The sequence below is a fragment of the Schistocerca nitens genome, chromosome 6 (genome assembly GCF_023898315.1).
Source record: "Schistocerca nitens isolate TAMUIC-IGC-003100 chromosome 6, iqSchNite1.1, whole genome shotgun sequence".
Lineage (NCBI taxonomy): Eukaryota > Metazoa > Arthropoda > Insecta > Orthoptera > Acrididae > Schistocerca > Schistocerca nitens.
Window position 1 is genome coordinate 174,345,959 of NC_064619.1, and position 19,829 is coordinate 174,365,787.

A 19,829-nucleotide genomic window follows, 5' to 3' on the forward strand; every position below is an offset into this window, starting at 1 on the left:
TCCGAAACGATTACTGCATCACGCTATCTGGACATTCTTCGTGAATTTGTGGCGGTACAAACTGCCTTAGACGACACGGCGAACACCTCGTGGTTTATGCACGATGGTGCCCGGCCACATCGCACGGCCGACGTCTTTAATTTCCTGAATGAATATTTCGATGATCGTGTGATTGCTTTGGGCTATCCGAAACATACAGGAGGCGGCGTGGATTGGCCTCCCTATTCGCCAGACATGAACCCCTCTGACTTCTTTCTGTGGGGACACTTTAAAGACCAGGTGTACCGCCAGAATCCAGAAACAATTGAACAGCTGAAGCAGTACATCTCATCTGCATGTGAAGCCATTCCGCCAGACACGTTGTCAAAGGTTTCGGGTAATTTCATTCAGAGACTACGCCATATTATTGCTACGCATGGTGGATATGTGGAAAATATCGTACTATAGAGTTTCCCAGACCGCAGCGCCATCTGTTGTTGAAAATTGTAACTACTGTAATTTCGAAAGTTTGTCTGCCTGAAAATGTACTGTTGTCCCAAGCATATTGCAACAAACGGTGTATTTCTATCGCTGCTCGTTTAGTTTTTATTGCCGTTTCAAATATACCGCTCATTTTTGAAACACCCTGTAGCTACCTCGGCGCGGCGCCTGATTTGGACGGCGCCATTTTGCCACGCATAGTATACTTCAACCACGGCGGACGCGAACAGTTTACAGACTCAGCCGTTTTGGGAATGCTTCTACCCTTGGCCCGAAATCTAATTATCATGCCCTTTTGACATCAGACAAATGAGGGAAGGGGGAAGGGGGAGGTTCTTTGTGCCCTCAATAAAAAAATTTAAAAAATAAATAAAATTCATTAATTGTTCTCGAATTACATTAATGACATACTTTTTAAAGCTCTATTGATGCATAATCAGGATCCAGAACCTGAATATTTCTTCTAAAACTGTTTTCAAAAACGCATTTTATATCTTAAACTTACGTCATCATTTAAGATTACTAAGTCTGATTATGTTGAGGAAAATTAGTAGTAGTCGTTGTAGTACTATTGAAGCACACTTTACTGTAATTAAAAAATGTTACAAAAACGTGAGGTAATATACCAGTAGCTTAGCTACATAAGATAGTTTTGTGAGAAGAATTATTCACCACTTTCTTCGGAATCTACATCACCCTCGGAAATCATACAACTGCTGGGTTGACCACACGTCTACCTTTTACGATTGTTGCAGATTATTGTTGTTTGATTCACTTTGTTGTACTTTCCTGCTTTTGAGCGGCTTTCACTAACACACGCATGACATCTACCATTACCTCCATGAGCTTCCTTTGCACCGAAGTTCTGCTTGATTTTCCGTCCGAGAATACACTCCATACTTGAAACTACAGGCTTTGGCAGTCCTGCAATATTTATAGCCCTTTCTTCAGTGTATGGTTTCGTGAGCTGTAGTCCTAGTTCTTTGAAGAAAAAGTCGTCGCTTATTAGGTTTCTTTCTAATTCCAGTCCGGGAAGTTCAACAAAAATAGTGTTTAACTATTTACTGCTGCTATGTTACAAGAGTACAGAAAACAGACAGCGGTCACCATCTTGTAGCTCTCTTAGTTGCATATTTCCTCACAGTTTGACCTATAGTGACAATGCCACTTTTAGTCTCACTATCATATAGATTTATAAGTGTTTTCTTCTTAGTGTTAGTAGGTGAACCAATTGCAACATCATAATGTTGAGATGATAGAAACAGTACATTTCTTTTGGGTTTTCCACGGGGGATATAATTGCGATAAAACAATTGTGATTCGAATATTTCCAGTACCAGTATCACTGAAAGCAATTTTACTAGAATATAATTCTCGTCTTGAGGCATCCTTCAGTTTTTGAGGTATACGATTCCTATTAGTTTGTAACGTTCCCTTGAGAGTTAGCTTGTGATTCCTCCTTAGATCATTGGCCAAATCAATTGAAGTGTAATATCTGTCCGTGGTGACATTTAGCCCTGAATTATGCATAGGGAACGCCAGGCGTTTGACCACAGGTGCAGCGGAATTTGGTTGTTGTGTACCTTCATTTGTTTTCCCAGCATAACACTCCTTGTTGACAACAAATCTGGTTTAGCGTCTGTGAGCATGCGTATAAGTATACCGTATTTACCAGGTTTTTCCTACGTGAAGGCCTTGAAGTGACACCTGCCAAGGAACAATGACAACATTTCATCAATAGCGATGTGCATCCCAACAGAATAATATTTTGGCAATTCATTCATTTGATCAAAAACTTCTCATATTGCAGAAAACTTATCACGTTTCCTGTGATCACTTCGCAACTCTGTCATCAAATCTTACTATTTTAATAAGCTGATGGAATCTGGTTAGGCTCATGGTAGCAGTATAAACAAATCTTCCTGAAGTGTAGGACCATAAATCCGTAACAGATGACTTACTGTCATTTTCCTTCCACATAATAATAAGAAGCCTAATACATGCATGAATTCAAGTCTGTCTGCCTTGGGTATTTTCTGCCTCAATGCCTCTTCATTGGTATGCTTTATTTTGATGTTGACAATTGCTGGAGGCAAAACCTTTTAAAATAATTCTCCTATTGTTCCTACTTTACCTGCGTCTCTTATGGCTTCTCTTTCTGTCACAATGTTTTGTGCTACTAGTCTTCTAATGGGAGGATGTTTGGAGCTATAAATTTTTCCAGTGCTTGTAATATACTTGTTACTAATCTCGCAAGCTGCGTCTTCATCAGTTGCAGGTGCCCAGAGTTCATCTTCATCGCCTGTAAGTAATCACTGTCCACATATACGCAAGTCCACAGGAAACCGTGTGATGAAACCAGCTTCTGTCTTTTATGAACAAAAGCAAATATAGAATCATTTACTCCACCCAATATCATAGATGCGACCAAACATCGAGCAGAATATGTGCAATACATTCACAATGAAATTCAAAGTGTGCAATATTCAAACGAATCGTCATCAGGATCACAATGCTCTGTTTTGAACGGAATCAAAATAAATATGGAAGACCTTAAATCACCAAATTAGGAAAGGAGAAGGTGAACTGTTATGCTTTGAGCTTTCCAAGTGATCTGACAGAGAACCAGGGTCGTGTTACGAGAAGTCCCGATATGACTTTCACCCATAGAAAATATACAGAGTGTTTCAAAATTATATCGACAAACTTCAAAGGGATGTAGATGGTGTCTTGAGGAACAAAATGAGTATAGCAATCCATATCCGGAAGAATCATCGAATGACGGTCCAAAGCGTTAAAGTTACAGGCGGCAGTGCCTGTGTAAGTATATATATTCAGGATGATTCTGTGATGTTGCAAACTTTAGGAATGATGAGGAATGGTCAATGTATCAATTTGAGATAAGGGGCCCTGGTCCGGAAACGAACGAGTCAATAGTTATAAGCGAAAATCGTTCTGATACCTGTGACATTGAATACACTTACCGTTACTGTTCTTGCTGAGATTGTAGAGTAGGTAAGTGTCAGAGGTGGCAGTATGGACTGAACCAAGAAAAAAAATCCAGTTTACATGGGCTCTGAAATACATACATTAAGAGTTATGAGCACTTGTTGATCTTCGCTACTGTGAAACACTTCTAATGAACAAGTGATCACAGCTCTTATGATACGCATCTTAGAGCTCATGTTAAATACAGTTCCTTTCTTTTTTTGGTCTACACTATCGCCTCTGAAATTTACCTACGCTACAATCTTAGCAACAACAGTACCGGTACGTGCATTCCACAGTCAGAGAGATCAGTACGATTTTTGCTTATAACTTTCGATTTGTTCGTTTCCGGACCGGAGCTCTTTACCTCGGACTGATACATTTACCCTTCTCGATCATTCCTGAAAGCTTATAACATCATTACCGAGACATCCTGAATACAAATTCATATACACAAGCGGGTCCTATAACTGTGATGCTCTGTGGCACCGTTGGTTGACATTTCCGGACATGGGTTCTATCCTCAGTTTGTTCCCCAAGACACATTCTGCATCCTCTCCTAGTCTGTTGGCGTAATTTTGAAACACCTCGTATATCTATAGAGTGAGCACGTTCTCAACATCAAACCAGACTAGCCACATGACTGGGACACCACTGCTTGTCTACAATTACTCATCTTGGTTTATATACATTTCTGCACGTTTACTGCAACTGTATAACTGTAAATGTGATACTGATGTGAGACACCTTATACGTTGAAAAATAACGAGACACGGCATTGTAAAGTCTTGTACTATAGAGACAATTTTCATAATGTTATGGCCATCTGTTTACGGAGACAAGTACCAGATAAATCTGCAAGCAAACCAGTGCATATATATCGGTGCTATGTTCATATTCTGATAAAATTTATGGATGGCAGTCTGATTAATTTCGTCCAATTTATACAGGTTATCAATCTCTCACGTGTATCCAAGAATTTAAAGTATTTTTGCATGAGGCAGTTTCCTATACAGTGCCATTGTAACGTTATCAATCGACAGTATGAAGCAGAGAAAGAGAAAATGTAAAAACAATACTGATGGCTGTTACTTCTTTTAGTACTCCAAAATTCGAGCACTGATCTTGTATTTTTCGTTTTATTTTTATTTCTTAGTTTATTTTGTGCATAGTGTATGATTTTACTTTTCTGATGTGATGGCGAAAAAATAACGGACAAGTAGGTGGAGCAAATAGTTTAACGTGCTTACTGTAACAATTTTATAGTTTCAAATGCGTTGTTTCTTCTTGACACTTCGACGCTGCCTACAGGGTAGCTGTAAAGTAATCAATTAGAACAGAGGTTAGCCAATATTAATAAGTGCAATAGGAAACGTAAAATGACACTGTTGGCTGTCACTTCCTATTCCGTAAGTAAAGTGGAATCTTAACTATGATACTGTGGTGACAAAGCACAACACCATTGCTCTTCACTTCTTTAAGCCCACTTCAGTTCCTGGTGTCAAGCTGCTGAGAGGTCTGCAAAACGCGTATACAGCGTTTCACCTGTACTTCTGAAGGTGATCTACACTCACGCTCATAAATTAACGGTAACTGCAGAATGTAGTGCCACACAACACGGCACTACACAAAACTCTCGCTAATAGCATAGGCACATAGGGAGCACACACGACACAGATCTGTAAGTCCGAAACACATGTGCCAAAAAGCGCCACTGTTTCCTGCGCATGTACCCCGACATCAATATGGGATATGATCACCATGCACAAGTATACAGGCTGCACAACGGGTTGGCATACTCTGGATCAGGTGGTCGAGCAGCTGATGGGGTATAGCCTCCCATTCTTGCACCAGTGTCTGTCAGAGCTCCTGAAGTGTCCTAGGGGTTTGAAGACGTACAGAGATACGCCGACCGAGAGCATCCCAGACGTGCACGATGGGGTTTAGGTCTGGAGAACAGGTAGGCCACTCCATTCACCTGATATCTTCTGTTTGGAGGTACTCCTCCACGATGCCAGCTCGGTGGGGCTGTGCGTTATCATCCATCAAGAGGAAGGTGGGACCTACTGCACCCCTGAAAAGGCGGACATACTGGTACAAAATGACGTCCCGATACACCTGACCTATTACAGTTCCTCTGTCAAAGACATGCACGGGTGTACGTGCACCAATCATAATCCCACCCCACACTATCAAACCACGACCTCCATACAGGTCCCTTTCAAGGACATTAAGGGGTTGATATCTGGTTCCTGGTTCACACCAGATGAAAACCCGGTGAAAATCACTGTTCAGACTATACCTGGACTCATCCGTGAACATATCCTGGGACCGCTGTTCCAATGACGAGGTCCTGTGTTCTTGACACCAGGCTTTACGGGCTCTCCTGTGCCCAGGGGTCAGTGGAATGCCCTTGCAGGTCCCCTGGCGAATAAACCATGTCTTTTCAGTCATCTGTAGACTGTGTGTCTAGAGACAATTGTTCCATTACCTGCGGTAAGGCTAACTGCAGTACTCCGTGGCCGTCCGCGGGCACTGATTTTGTGATATCGGTTTTGTTGTGGTGTTGTATACTGTGGACGTCCCGTACTGTAGCGCCTGGACACGTTTCCTGTCTGTTGGAATCGTTGGCATAATCTTGAGATCACACTTTCTGGCACACGGAAGGCCTGTGCTACGACCTGCTGTGTTTGACAAGCCTCCAGTCGCCCTAGTATTTTACCCCTCATAACGTCATCAACATGTGTTCTTTAAGCCATTTTCAACACACAGTCACCATTAGCACATCTGAAAACGTCTACACACTTACTCGCTGCACCGTACTCTGACATGCACCAACATACCTCTGCATATGTGGAGTGCTTCCAGCGCCACCGTGCGACGACCGCAGGTCAAATGCACCTCATGGTCATACGCCGAGGTGATTTAAACCCACAAACCGCCCACCACAGCGTTGTTTCACCGTGTATGAGCATTATCCTTAATTTATGAGCATGAGTGTATATGAATCAGCGAAGTAGTAACACCCGAAATACGTTAAGCGCTTATGGGCTAAAAGGCGCCGTACAAAATCAAATGACTTTGGACCGAGCACTGGGCTCACAACCCGAACCACACGCCATTGTTAAGCACTAATGAAGGACTGGTTCCCTTACTTCGATTTCACATAACTCATTAAGGTCAATCCAAGACATTTATTTCAAATAACATAAATGTAGTTACATTTGAATCTGTCTGACATTAGACAGGAATAAAAATATCAATTTTTATTTTCAGCTTATTTAGTGCGTGAAGCGCTAGTTAAGCCAATAACCAGATAAACTGAACAATTCTACGTAATTCAAAAGGAGGAGGAAAACAAAATTGAATCAATATACCCCACTGACAAATACCCAAAAAACCTTACAATACTAATCAAAAGAACACACTGAAGTGGGGAGCAGTCATTCACCCCACAGAACACTTCAAAATGAATTCAATAACACAGCTGCGTGCCCCATAAAACTGCAAGACATTAAATACACTTCATTTGACGAATAAATACTCATTAACATTACGCCACTCATGTTTGAACTGCAGTGTCCCAAAGAAACAGGCGCTCATTCTGGAAGAACAATTTTTTTTATATGTTTAAATTACAGCATTAAGGAATTACAAAAGATGTCCAATCGAACCCTTCTAGGAGGAGGCTGAGCCAGAAACACAGAATGCCACAAAAACACAGTTTTGCTGTGAAATCTTACAGGACACCCAGAAGCAGATACAGACAATGGGTCGGCACCCACAAATAACACAGGCTATGAGTCAGGCTGGGAGCACATCCTACGGGAACTTGTTCTCACTATGCTCACCACAAACTGTAGACATTCCGGCCGAACATCCGCTTGCGGTGGCTGGCAGAAGGACGAAGCAACTAAGGCGGGCCGCAAGATGAGACGCAGACCCGTGAGGTGACGCAGGGGGGCTCACGCCAAATTCCTCACGGCAGCGGGAGTCACGGCGACAATCATCGCAAGTTGGATCGCAGTTTCAATACGTAGTTTGCTGAGGAACTTTGACTCTTGCAGAGATGGCGACTACTTCTGCTCTATTAATAGATATAAGTTCAGAATCGCATTCCGATTCTGTGTTTGAGTTCGAAACGGTATGTTACATCGCTTTGATGAAACAAAAAGCAGAAAAAAGTGCGTACATGAAAAGAAGACTAAGTCATGGGGAATTCGCTTTAACTAAGGAATTTGATGATGAACAATTCACGAACTATTTTAGATTAAACCATGATCAATTCCAAGAAGTGCATGGTCTCATCAAGAATGAAATTTACAGACAGTGATGCAACGCTACAAGGCCGAATGGAACAAAGGAGAAACTAGCTGTGTTTTTAAGGTAAGCTATTATGATTAACATATATCTCTATATATAAAAATGTTTTGTTGGTTTGTGTATAGCCACTAACCTCCGAAAGCTCTTGACCGATTGCTTTGAAATTTTGACACAACGTTGCATTCTAATACAGGATGGTTTTTAGGTACCTATTTCTTTAATATATTATATATAACCTATATTTAACCAGGACAGAGCACATCATGAAAATTTGCTACAGAGTTTTAACAGTGTCAATGTAGAATGTTGACAACGAATGACAATGCAACTTACCATTTCGTATGTCCGTTTCCTTGGCCACTTCCTCCCACTTCTCAACTTTCAGCTTCGTTTTCAAGTAATCTTCATGGCTTGTATCATACACAACTTTGCGAACACGTACGGCTTCAGTTAGCTTTTCCTCCATTTCGAACCACCAACAGCCAGAACCACCGTGAGCCTCGCAGTAAACTGCTTACAGGAGACTGCGGTCCGCAGGGTCACCAAGCGCAGAAACTGCGTCACGTCACGCTGCGCTCTAACGTGCGCAGGACCTAACAGGCCCACGCCGTGCTTCTCACACAGGCACCTCGATTTGTACAAACATCTTGGCCAACACCAACTCCTGACTCCCCTCTCACTGCGAGGCTTGGCACAGTTTACATGAAATGCCTTCCAGGCCGCAGGAGTTTCACGATTAGCTAACAGCCCCAGCATAACAGACATCACACATGTGCTTGCACCCGAGCCACAACTCCGCCAGTCTCACCGGCCGCCCCAAACCGACTGCCTCTCGCCGTCCCGCGCGCCCCAGCCGAAAACGCAAAGATGTTCATGCCCGGGGACGCGCCAAAGATAACAAGCCGATCGCTGATAATCGACCAGCGATCTGGCTCAGACTTGAGCTGCAGCAGATGTCGAGGACAGAATTCTTGTTCTACGCATCCGAACGCTCACTCCGTGGGTATTTATCCTCTTATGTTTTCACCCCCGTAGTCTAGAGCGAAGTGCCGAGACGCCGTGCTGTGGCTACGCTGTCGGGACGCCGGGAGCACGTGCGTCCGTTGCCACGGCGACGCGCATGCGCAGCTGCCGCTTCTATTGCTGGCGCGTCGGCCCCCTTTGGGAGCGGCCGGCAGTGATCGCGATGGTCGCGGCGAGTGGCGGGACGGGCGACCGCGCGGGCCGCTGCCCGCCGGTGTACGCGTGTCTGTGCGCGCTGCTGCTGGCGCAGCTCGCCTCCTCCTTCTACCTGCTGCGCTACGTGCAGAGGGTGGAGCGCTCCTGCTGCTGCGCGCCCGAGGAAGGCGGCAGCGCGGACGAAACGGCTCACGTGCGCGTGCCGCGCAGCGCACAAGTGGCGGGCAAGTTCATCGGCCAGGGGGCCAACGTAGAGTTTCTCGGTACCAACAAAACGAGGCCTGCGAACAAGACGTCCGGGGCCGACGAGGATTGGGTTACGCTGGACACCGTCTCTAGAGTACCGGTGAGTTTCGCACAACGAACCACACATCAACTGTAAGCGCCATCCCCAGAGCTGATACGCACAGGCCAAGCTACTGCATTTTGTTTTTACTGCGTTGTCGTTTCTGTTTTCCGTACATCGCGTGCAACGCACATCGGAACGATAATGACGACGACAACGACGACTCTAGTTCAAGTGCACTGCGTTAGCGTCTAATCAAAACTAAGTGCACTAGCATATAATAATCTAAAACACCATCGACACTTCGAACGAAAACAGTAAAGCATGTGCGCTGTCATTGATAACTGGCTCAGGTACAGTCAAGAAATTAGGTACAATTTGATCAACTTCGTGATGTTGGCTCCACGGTATAGTGACATCAAGAATCTGTTCAAAAGCAGCAGAGTCCGAAATCAAAATAAACAAGAACTGTGATTTCAGTTGAAGAATGACTTCAAATTCGACATTCACGTTCTTAAGTTGTCGCTAGCTGTTACATCTTCGAGAGTCAGAACTCCGGGAACCTGTGGGTTTCCACGACGGCCAGCGTGGATGCCGAAAGAAAAATCGGGTATCAGATGGCTAGTGGGCGCTTGTAGTTCGCATATCAAACCCCTTCTTTTGTGGAGCTCGCGTCTTTATCACTAGATATGCTTTATTAGTTGTATTTACACCTACGGAAAAAACTGCAAAATGAAAAAATAATTTCTGTGGGGTAGTGAAATTTTGGGAGTACTTTTATCTAGGTAACATACGCAGGTGATAAATATCGCAGGATCAGTGGTTAAAGACAGCATGAGATAAGACACTGCAAATGTAAAATTCTGGTACATTAATAACCAGAGTAGGCTCCAGAATGTTCAATGCAAGCACGCAAAAGTGTATCCATTGTGTTGCACAGGTACCGAATGTCAGTTTGTGTGATGGGGTTCCATGCCTTTTGCACTGCGTCGCTCAATACAGGGACGGTTAATGCTGGTTGTGGATGACGCCGGAGTTCTCCGATGATGTGCTGTATATGCTCGATTGGAGAGGGATTTGGTGATGGAGCAACCAAGGCAGGATGTCGACGCCCTGCAGAGCATGTTGGGCTACAAAAGCGGTATGTGAGAAATTGTTATCCGGTTGGAAATCGTCCCCTGGAATGCCGTTCATGAATGGCAGCACCAGACTGACATACAGACTAAGCAGTGTCATGGTGCATGGGATCACCATGAAAGTGCTCCTCCTGTCAGACGAAATCGCTTCCCATCCAGGTATAGGTCGAGTGTGTCTAGCAGACAGACAGGTTGGTTGTATGCTCTCAACTAGTCTCCTTCTAACCAACACACGGCCATCACTGGCGCCAAGGCAGAACCAGCTCTCATCATATAATACCGGGTGAGCACAAAGTCTTGCCCTGATTATAGAAATTTATAACAGAATAAATGTTTGACATAGTAAGTTACATTTGATGCCGTTACATAGATTAGAGTTACTAGTTTAAGACAACTTACGTTAGCAAACGGTGACTGGTAACAGTAAACTTGTTGTTTCATTTAATGTCAGTAATAGTCACGGTAAAGCCTAACCTAAAATGTTCGCATTTAAAGTTACGTTAGTAAACCTTACGTGTGCTCCCTTTGTAGCTCGGAGAATGCCGAGGCTGTATCCAGTTCCCGCCAGGAGTTTCATAACATGTGTTCTTTCACAGTACCTACAGCAGCTTGTATCCTAGCCTTCAGTTCGCTGACGTCAGCAACTGGTTTGACGAAGAATCTGTCCTTGATATAGCCCCAGAAAAAAACAAGTCAAGGGGCGTAATGTCTGTAGAGCAGGGTGGCCAGGGTGTTGGACCGTTCCTTTCAATCCACCGATCGGGACATTACTCCCCTTGACATTTAAAGCTTTCACGGCACTCATATTATTCCATAAGGAAATTAATCGAGACTCTTGCAGTGTGTTGACACCGAAAAGCAGCATCTCTCCTGTGGAGAGGGCAGCTATCTGTAACTTAGGCACAGACGTGGATACGGTGTACTCAAGTCGGATAAAGATAATGCTAGTGTTCTCATGCCACGGGAGATTAAAAAGATCACTGTTTTATTGAGTGACACCGCAAAATCGATAAGGATACTGCTAATCGAGCTATGTGAAAAACTTCTACTAACAGTTCTCTACCAAAGGAGATCCTTAAGAAACTGAGAAGAAATAGTTCAGTTCCACCTAGGGCTCTATGGACCGCCCAAGGTCAACAAAGAAGGTGTGCCTTTACGTCCTGTAGTAAGCAATTCTGGAGTAGCCACCTATGATTTGGCCAAATACTTGGCGTTACTACTGAAACCCATTGTAAGCAAGTCTCCACATCACATAAGGAATCCTAGTCATTTTATCAGCAGACTTCAGTTACTTAAGCTGGAAATCAACGACTTCTTGTCAGTTTCGATGTCGTTTGACTTTTTATGAATGTACCTCTGGTGGTCTCCGTAATCTCCCCCTTCCTTCCATTAAATAACGTCCAATTCAAGTAATTAATAAGCAAAGTTTTTTATGAAGATTTGAGAGGAGCGAAGATTACAATAAACTTTTAAGTTTACTTAGCTTATCTTATTGAGATGGCTCCAGTTTTTCTTGTCTAGGGGTCTGATTCTTGAAGCTGAAAATCTCACATCAGGTCCTCACGGTTGGTTTGAACTACATTTATTGGGAGATTGTTGTTGCAACATTTTTTTACGTAAATATGTTTCCTCACATTTTAGTATAATATACAGTATTCTGATTTTTCGCATTAACAAAGCCGAAATTACATTGTTCGCAAAAAATACAAAAATACGTCCTATCACATCAGAGGCAAGCTAACGATTCCCATACTTTGCGCAAATAACAACATTCCGAAGGGTTTACAATATTTCTTAACAAATGAATTTCTACTAGTTTCAGTAACGTTATTAAATTCGATTATTAATAAATGAATGCAGAAATAAATGTAGTAAACAGTACAGGACTGCGTAATTAATAACAGAAATTTTAAGTGTGCCAATAATTCGTAATTTAACGAGTTCTTAGGACAAACTGACGGTGTCACCATGGGGAGCCCTTTGTCTCCCCTAGAGACCACTATTTTTATGGAAGATTTTTATGAGCGATCACTCACCTCAGTATTTTAATGCCAACAGTATTTTAGCGTTACGTTTATGACAGTTTTATAGTTGGCGTCATGGTACGAACGGTCTCCAAGAGTTCCTTAAACGTCTTGAACTCCGTACACGAAAACATAAAATTTACTATGGATATGGAAGATGGTTGCTGGCCTTTCTTAAACGTCTTGGTGTGACATAAGAGCGATGGGACAGAGACCTGCATCCGCAAGACAGAAGTTGCCACAAACGTTGGGCGTTATTAAAGCCCTAAACCACCTAGTTCGTAAGATCTCGAACGCCGATAATCTGCAAACTGACATGGGCAGATATTGATCCCAGTTAATGCAGAGAGCGCTACATACGTACAAACGGCAAGACAAACAAGAGGGTGAGACCTTCAAAACGAATGCTTATTTGAATACAGGGTTATTACAAATGATTGAAGCGATTTCACTGCTCTACAATAACTTTATTATTTGAGATATTTTCACAATGCTTTGCACACACATACAAAAACTCAAAAAGTTTTTTTAGGCATTCACAAATGTTCGATATGTGCCCCTTTAGTGATTCAGCAGACATCAAGCCGATGATCAAGTTCCTCCCACACTCGGCGCAGCATGTCCCCATCAATGAGTTCGAAAGCATCGTTGATGCGAGTTCGCAGTTCTGGCATGTTTTTTGGTAGTGGAGGTTTAAACACTGAATCTTTCACATAACCCCACAGAAAGAAATCGCATGGGGTTAAGTTGGGAGAGCGTGGAAGCCATGACATGAATTGCCGATCATGAACTCCACCACGACCGATCCATCGGTTTTCCAATCCCCTGTTTAAGAAATGCCAAACATCATGATGGAAGTGCGGTGGAGCACCATCCTGTTGAAAGATGAAGTCGGCGCTGTCGGTCTCCAGTTGTGGCATGATCCAATTTTCCAGCATGTCCAGATACACGTGTCCTGTAACGTTTTTTTCGCAGAAGAAAAAGGGGCCGTAAACTTTAAACCGTGAGATTGCACAAAACACGTTAACTTTTGGTGAATTGCGAATTTGCTGCACGAATGCGTGAGGATTCTCTACCGCCCAGATTCGCACATTGTGTCTGCTCACTTCACCATTAAGAAAAAATGTTGCTTCATCACTGAAAACAAGTTTCGCACTGAACGCATCCTCTTCCATGAGCTGTTGCAACCGCGCCGAAAATTCACAGCGTTTGACTTTGTCATCGGGTGTCAGGGCTTGTAGCAATTGTAAACGGTAAGGCTTCTGCTTTAGCCTTTTCCGTAAGATTTTCCAAACCGTCGGCTGTGGTACGTTTAGCTCCCTGCTTGTTTTATTCGTCGACTTCCGCGGGCTACGCGTGAAACTTGCCCGCACGCGTTCAACCGTTTCTTCGCTCACTGCGGGCCGACCCGTTGATTTCCCCTTACAGAGGCATTCAGAAGCTTTAAACTGCGGATACCATCGCCGAATGGAGTTAGCAGTTGGTGGATCTTTGTTGAACTTCGTCCTGAAGTGTCGTTGCACTGTTATGACTGACTGATGTGAGTGCATTTCAAGCTCGACATACGCTTTCTCGGCTCCTGTCGCCATTTTGTCTCACTGCGCTCTCGAGCGCTCTGGCGGCAGAAACCTGAAGTGCGGCTTCAGCCGAACAGAAGTTTGAGTTTTTCTATGTACCTGTAGTGTGTCGTGACCATATGTCAATGAATGGAGCTACAGTGAATTTATGAAATCGCTTCAATCATTTGTAATAGCCCTGTATATTGGAAATATTTCAGCCAAAATAAGCAGAATATTAAGAAGACATAAATTTAAAGCAGTCTTTCATCCTGCTTCTAAAATCTCGGCGCTATTGGGATCTGTTAAAGACGACAGAGTTACGCATGGCAGTGTTTACAGAATTCCGTGCGGAAGCGCAAATCATACATAGGGCAAATGACGCGCACAGCGCAGAAACACGACGTACAACATGAGCGCGGTACTCGGCTCCTAGAAGCCAGTAATTGCGCTATCGACCAGCGTTGTATCTCACTTGTCATTTTATGAAATATAACAAGACAAAAACTATGGCTCAAACGTCAAACTTTTGGAGCTCCGTCATCAGTGAATCAGTGGAAATACTGAGAGGCACCCACATGCCTTGCTCATACTGTGGCATCAAGCAGTCAGGCCTGCAAGATGAGTGGTCTGCCAAGCGAGTGGATTCATTCTTATTTATCGAGTAACATGAGCTCTAGTACTCACAATTAAGTTACAAATTATTCTCCTGTTTGAATATTACGCAACGGAAACGGATAACGCCCATCTGACTATTAGTAATTTACACAACTCTAACTGTTCACTACGCACTGGCAATACCACATTTTCTTTCTTACCCAACGGCTTTGATCAACACGTGGCCATCGCACTGAATATGAATGGCGCACACATTATAAATTCTGGATATCATGACAACATACAATTCGAAGGAAAAGGCCACCAATCTTTTTCTTTTCGCTATATTATTTATTCCGATAAATTCTATAACCTAAACACACCATTACATTTTCTACAACAATTGCACATGAGAAACTCCGCCCAGTGGGCATGGCCTTACGTTGGTGATTCTCTATCTTATGGTCTCGTAATTATCTAACACTACAGTGCACTTTCTGGATAGGATGGTGGATCTTTTGCTATATCTCACACTTCGACTCTCACACCTATCATCACGAAAATTTCCTCCATACCGAGCGGTACAAAAGAAACATGCATAACCCACTACCTCTGAACCTATCTTGCTACTCTCCCAAGCAAACCACACATACTTAAATTACATGAAATACACCACACTGGCAATATACAATACAACACCAAGAATAGTCACAACGTTATAATCACATCACTTTCAGCTTTCCCACATCAATTAATATTCACCCCAGTTTCACACGACACTGCCCCACTGCGTAACATTTCTTTCCTACTACGAACTCTGGAGGATATATGCACGGCTTCCTGTCCAATGCAACTAAGTGGCGTTGCTGGATAGACGGCAGACTCACCTTGCTTCACTCTCAGTGTATTATACACTCCTGGAAATGGAAAAAAGAACACATTGACACCGGTGTGTCAGACCCACCATACTTGCTCCGGACACTGCGAGAGGGCTGTACAAGCAATGATCACACGCACGGCACAGCGGACACACCAGGAACCGCGGTGTTGGCCGTCGAATGGCGCTAGCTGCGCAGCATTTGTGCACCGCCGCCGTCAGTGTCAGCCAGTTTGCCGTGGCATACGGAGCTCCATCGCAGTCTTTAACACTGGTAGCATGCCGCGACAGCGTGGACGTGAACCGTATGTGCAGTTGACGGACTTTGAGCGAGGGCGTATAGTGGGCATGCGGGAGGCCGGGTGGACGTACCGCCGAATTGCTCAACACGTGGGGCGTGAGGTCTCCACAGTACATCGATGTTGTCGCCAGTGGTCGGCGGAAGGTGCACGTGCCCGTCGACCTGGGACCGGACCGCAGCGACGCACGGATGCACGCCAAGACCGTAGGATCCTACGCAGTGCCGTAGGGGACCGCACCGCCACTTCCCAGCAAATTAGGGACACTGTTGCTCCTGGGGTATCGGCGAGGACCATTCGCAACCGTCTCCATGAAGCTGGGCTACGGTCCCGCACACCGTTAGGCCGTCTTCCGCTCACGCCCCAACATCGTGCAGCCCGCCTCCAGTGCTGTCGCGACAGGCTTGAATGGAGGGACGAATGGAGACGTGTCGGCTTCAGCGATGAGAGTCGCTTCTGCCTTGGTGCCAATGATGGTCGTATGCGTGTTTGGCGCCGTGCAGGTGAGCGCCACAATCAGGACTGCATACGGCCGAGGCACACAGGGCCAACACCCGGCATCATGGTGTGGGAAGCGATCTCCTACACTGGCCGTACACCACTGGTGATCGTCGAGGGGACACTGAATAGTGCACGGTACATCCAAACCGTCATCGAACCCATCGTTCTACCATTCCTAGACCGGCAAGGGAACTTGCTGTTCCAACAGGACAATGCACGTCCGCATGTATCCCGTGCCACCCAACGTGCTCTAGAAGGTGTAAGTCAACTACCCTGGCCAGCAAGATCTCCGGATCTGTCCCCCATTGAGCATGTTTGGGACTGGATGAAGCGTCGTCTCACGCGGTCTGCACGTCCAGCACGAACGCTGGTCCAACTGAGGCGCCAGGTGGAAATGGCATGGCAAGCCGTTCCACAGGACTACATCCAGCATCTCTACGATCGTCTCCATGGGAGAATAGCAGCCTGCATTGCTGCGAAAGGTGGATATACACTGTACTAGTGCCGACATTGTGCATGCTCTGTTGCCTGTGTCTATGTGCCTGTGGTTCTGTCAGTGTGATCATGTGATGTATCTGACCCCAGGAATGTGTCAATAAAGTTTCCCCTTCCTGCGACAATGAATTCACGGTGTTCTTATTTCAATTTCCAGGAGTGTAGTTTGAATCAAGCGTCACACGGAAACATAACACGCAAAGTAATATTAAGAACATATTCGTCACACACGCGAGTCCTCAACTGATACCATGGACGAGTACTTCTCTTTAGCCTTTGTCTCATACATAGATTGAGACTCACGCAGTACTCACCACATGGAAGTACTCGTCTCCAATTTCAAGTCCTGCACACGTCATTTCTTAAATATTTCCAACTTATAGTACACACGCCAGTAATTCAGCTTAACTTAAGCACTCGGAAGTATTTCAACTTATTGCTACACGTGGTTTCATTGTGACCGTTGGTCACTTCCGAAGATTACTACGATCCCCTTAATATTACCTGCCTGACATTTAATTCTCCCCCAAAAATTTCCTGAAATAGAGAAATTATTATTCCAAACTACTCTTAAGTATTCCACATGCATATCATTCTATCCACTCTTTTGTCTTTACGGAGCACACCTAAGACAGGTCTTAACAGCACAAGATCCAGCGGCAGAGTGCTGAAACATGGCTGTTCTTCAGGTCATCTCGCACCTCTGCTGAAGTGGGGGAGCACCTTGCTACCGTATTGGTCAGCCACATTTCAGGCGCTCAAAGCTCAGGTAAATTTCATCTCTTTGGTTCCACCAAAGCCGTGCGGTTAAAGGCACTGCAGTCTGGAACCGCAAGACTGCTACGGTTGCAGGTTCGAATCCTGCCTCGGGCGTGGATGTTTGTGATGTCCTTAGGTTAGTTAGGTTTAACTAGTTCTAAGTTCTAGGGGACTAATGACCTCAGCAGTTGAGTCCCATAGTGCTCAGAGCCATTTGAACCATTTGTTCCACCAAAGCTGACCAAAGGACCGTCTCAAAGATGATGATATATTGCACGTTCACTATCTGTGGTTAGCAGACGACCATACATTCATTCATTTTGCAGGTCTCACCAAATTGGATGTAGGGATTTATTTTTTGGGAGTGCACATTTAATCAATTAAATAAATAAATTCTCATTCTTTCCTACACTGGTATCCGGCTTCGCTGTATTAACAGAAATTGAGTTAGTATTAGAAAAAATATGTTGTTATGACAGGAATAACGAAGAATGTTGTACCTATTTTCAATGTCGGGCAGTACTGTACCCTCTCAATACAACTGCGTGAGTCCCTTATTAATCAAGACAGCTGTTTCCTCCTAAATTGTGTATGGAATCCCCTCATAGAAAACATCTACATCTACGTGATTACTATTCACAATAAAGTGCCTGGTAGAGGGTTCAATGAACCACCTTTAAGCTGTCTCTCTACCGTTCCACTCTTGAACGGCGCGGGGGAAAAAACGAGCACTTAAATATTTCTGTGCGAGCTCTGATTTCTCTTATTTTATCGTGATGATCATTTCTCCCTATGTAAGTGGTTGCCAACAGAATGTTTTCGCAATCGGAGGAGAAAACTGGTGATTGAAATTTCATAAGAAGATACCGTTGCAACGAAAAACGCCTTTGTTTTAATGATTGCCACTCCAATTCACGTATCATGTCTGCGACACTATTTCCCCTATTTCGCGATGGTACAAAACAATCCGTCCTTCTTTGAACTTTTCGATGTCATCCGTCAGTCCCACCAGATACGGAACCCACACCACACAGCATTACTCCAGATTAGGGAGGACAAGCGTGGTGTAAATAGTCTCTGTAGTAGAGTAGCAGAGTAGTTGGTTCGATGAACCCTCTGCCAGGCACTTAGTGATTTGCAGAGTATCCATGTAGATGTAGACCTGTTGCACCGTCTAAGCGCTCTGACGATGAATCGAAGTCTTTGGTTTGCTCTACCCACAACATTATGTATGCGATCGTTTCAATTTAGTTTATTTGTATAACATTGTGCTCTGCGTAGCCGGCGTCGTTTACTTTACGAAGACGATCTGATATCGATGAAACCAGTTTCACCATGGGACAGCCCACAGACTGGTAGACAAACAGCGCATGCGCAACGCCAGCTGGATGCACCGCCGGGGTGTTAAATACATGAGCTCAGTTCCTTTGCTGTCAGTATTCACCTGAAGATGGCCAGAAGACTCCGCCAAAATCTCGTGGCAGCAAGCTGCAGACATCCGGCACTTCTCCCGAAATATTATGGAACAGTTTATAGTATGTTTGTCACTACATTCGCTCACAGTGGACAAAGTACTTTGTTGGTGCCTTCTTTCGAAGTGTGAATATGCGGTATTGTGTGTTTACATATTCTCTTTCTGATATTCTCATAAAAACAATCAATCAGCCACAGATATAGCGGTTGCAGAAGCTAAACTCTCTTCGAATTGACTTTTTCCGAAGAAGAAAGCAATTTCTGTCACATTGGACCGCTATGCAACATGCACCACTCTGGCGTGTTTAGTATTTCCACACAGACATGCTCAAAATTCACTTACAGAAATGTTGAACATTTCTGAATATTTAAGTGTTTCGAATCCTGTGTTAAATTACGCAGATCTCGGAAATCCCACCATTCATTTCACCTCGCAAAACTTACACTATGTCGAAGTAATCTTTCTACTCGTTATTTTTTCTTGTTTAATCTTCTGATTATTTATGCATATTGCACTGCAAGTAGCAACTAGTTCAAATGGCTCTGAGCGCTATGGAACTTAACTCCTGAGGTCTTCAGTCCCCTAGAACTTAGAACTACTTAAACCTAACTAACCTAAGGACATCACACACATCCATGCACGAGGCAGGATACGAGCCGTAGAGGTCGTGCGGTTCCAGACTGTAGCGCCTAGAACCGCTCGGTCACTCCGGCCAGCAGCAACTAGTCATCATGTCTCAGTAAAAATGACAAACAGTTATTCTCCTTGAATCATATTTATTCTCGTTAGTGAGAAATTATTTTAGAATAAGCGATGTGTTCGTTTATAAGATCCTGGGTTACTCGGAAGTAAGAG

The 19,829-nt window shown here is 44.2% G+C and overlaps 1 protein-coding gene across 1 annotated transcript in view; it reads left to right on the top strand.

The window, feature by feature from the left end:
* Positions 1-19,829, top strand: part of LOC126263277 (uncharacterized) — an 881,511-nt gene that overhangs the window by 10,540 nt on the left and 851,142 nt on the right. The window contains exon 2 of the mRNA XM_049960363.1: positions 8,827-9,316. Coding sequence (XP_049816320.1) covers positions 8,827-9,316 — 490 coding nt within the window. The remainder of the gene's footprint in view (positions 1-8,826; positions 9,317-19,829) is intronic.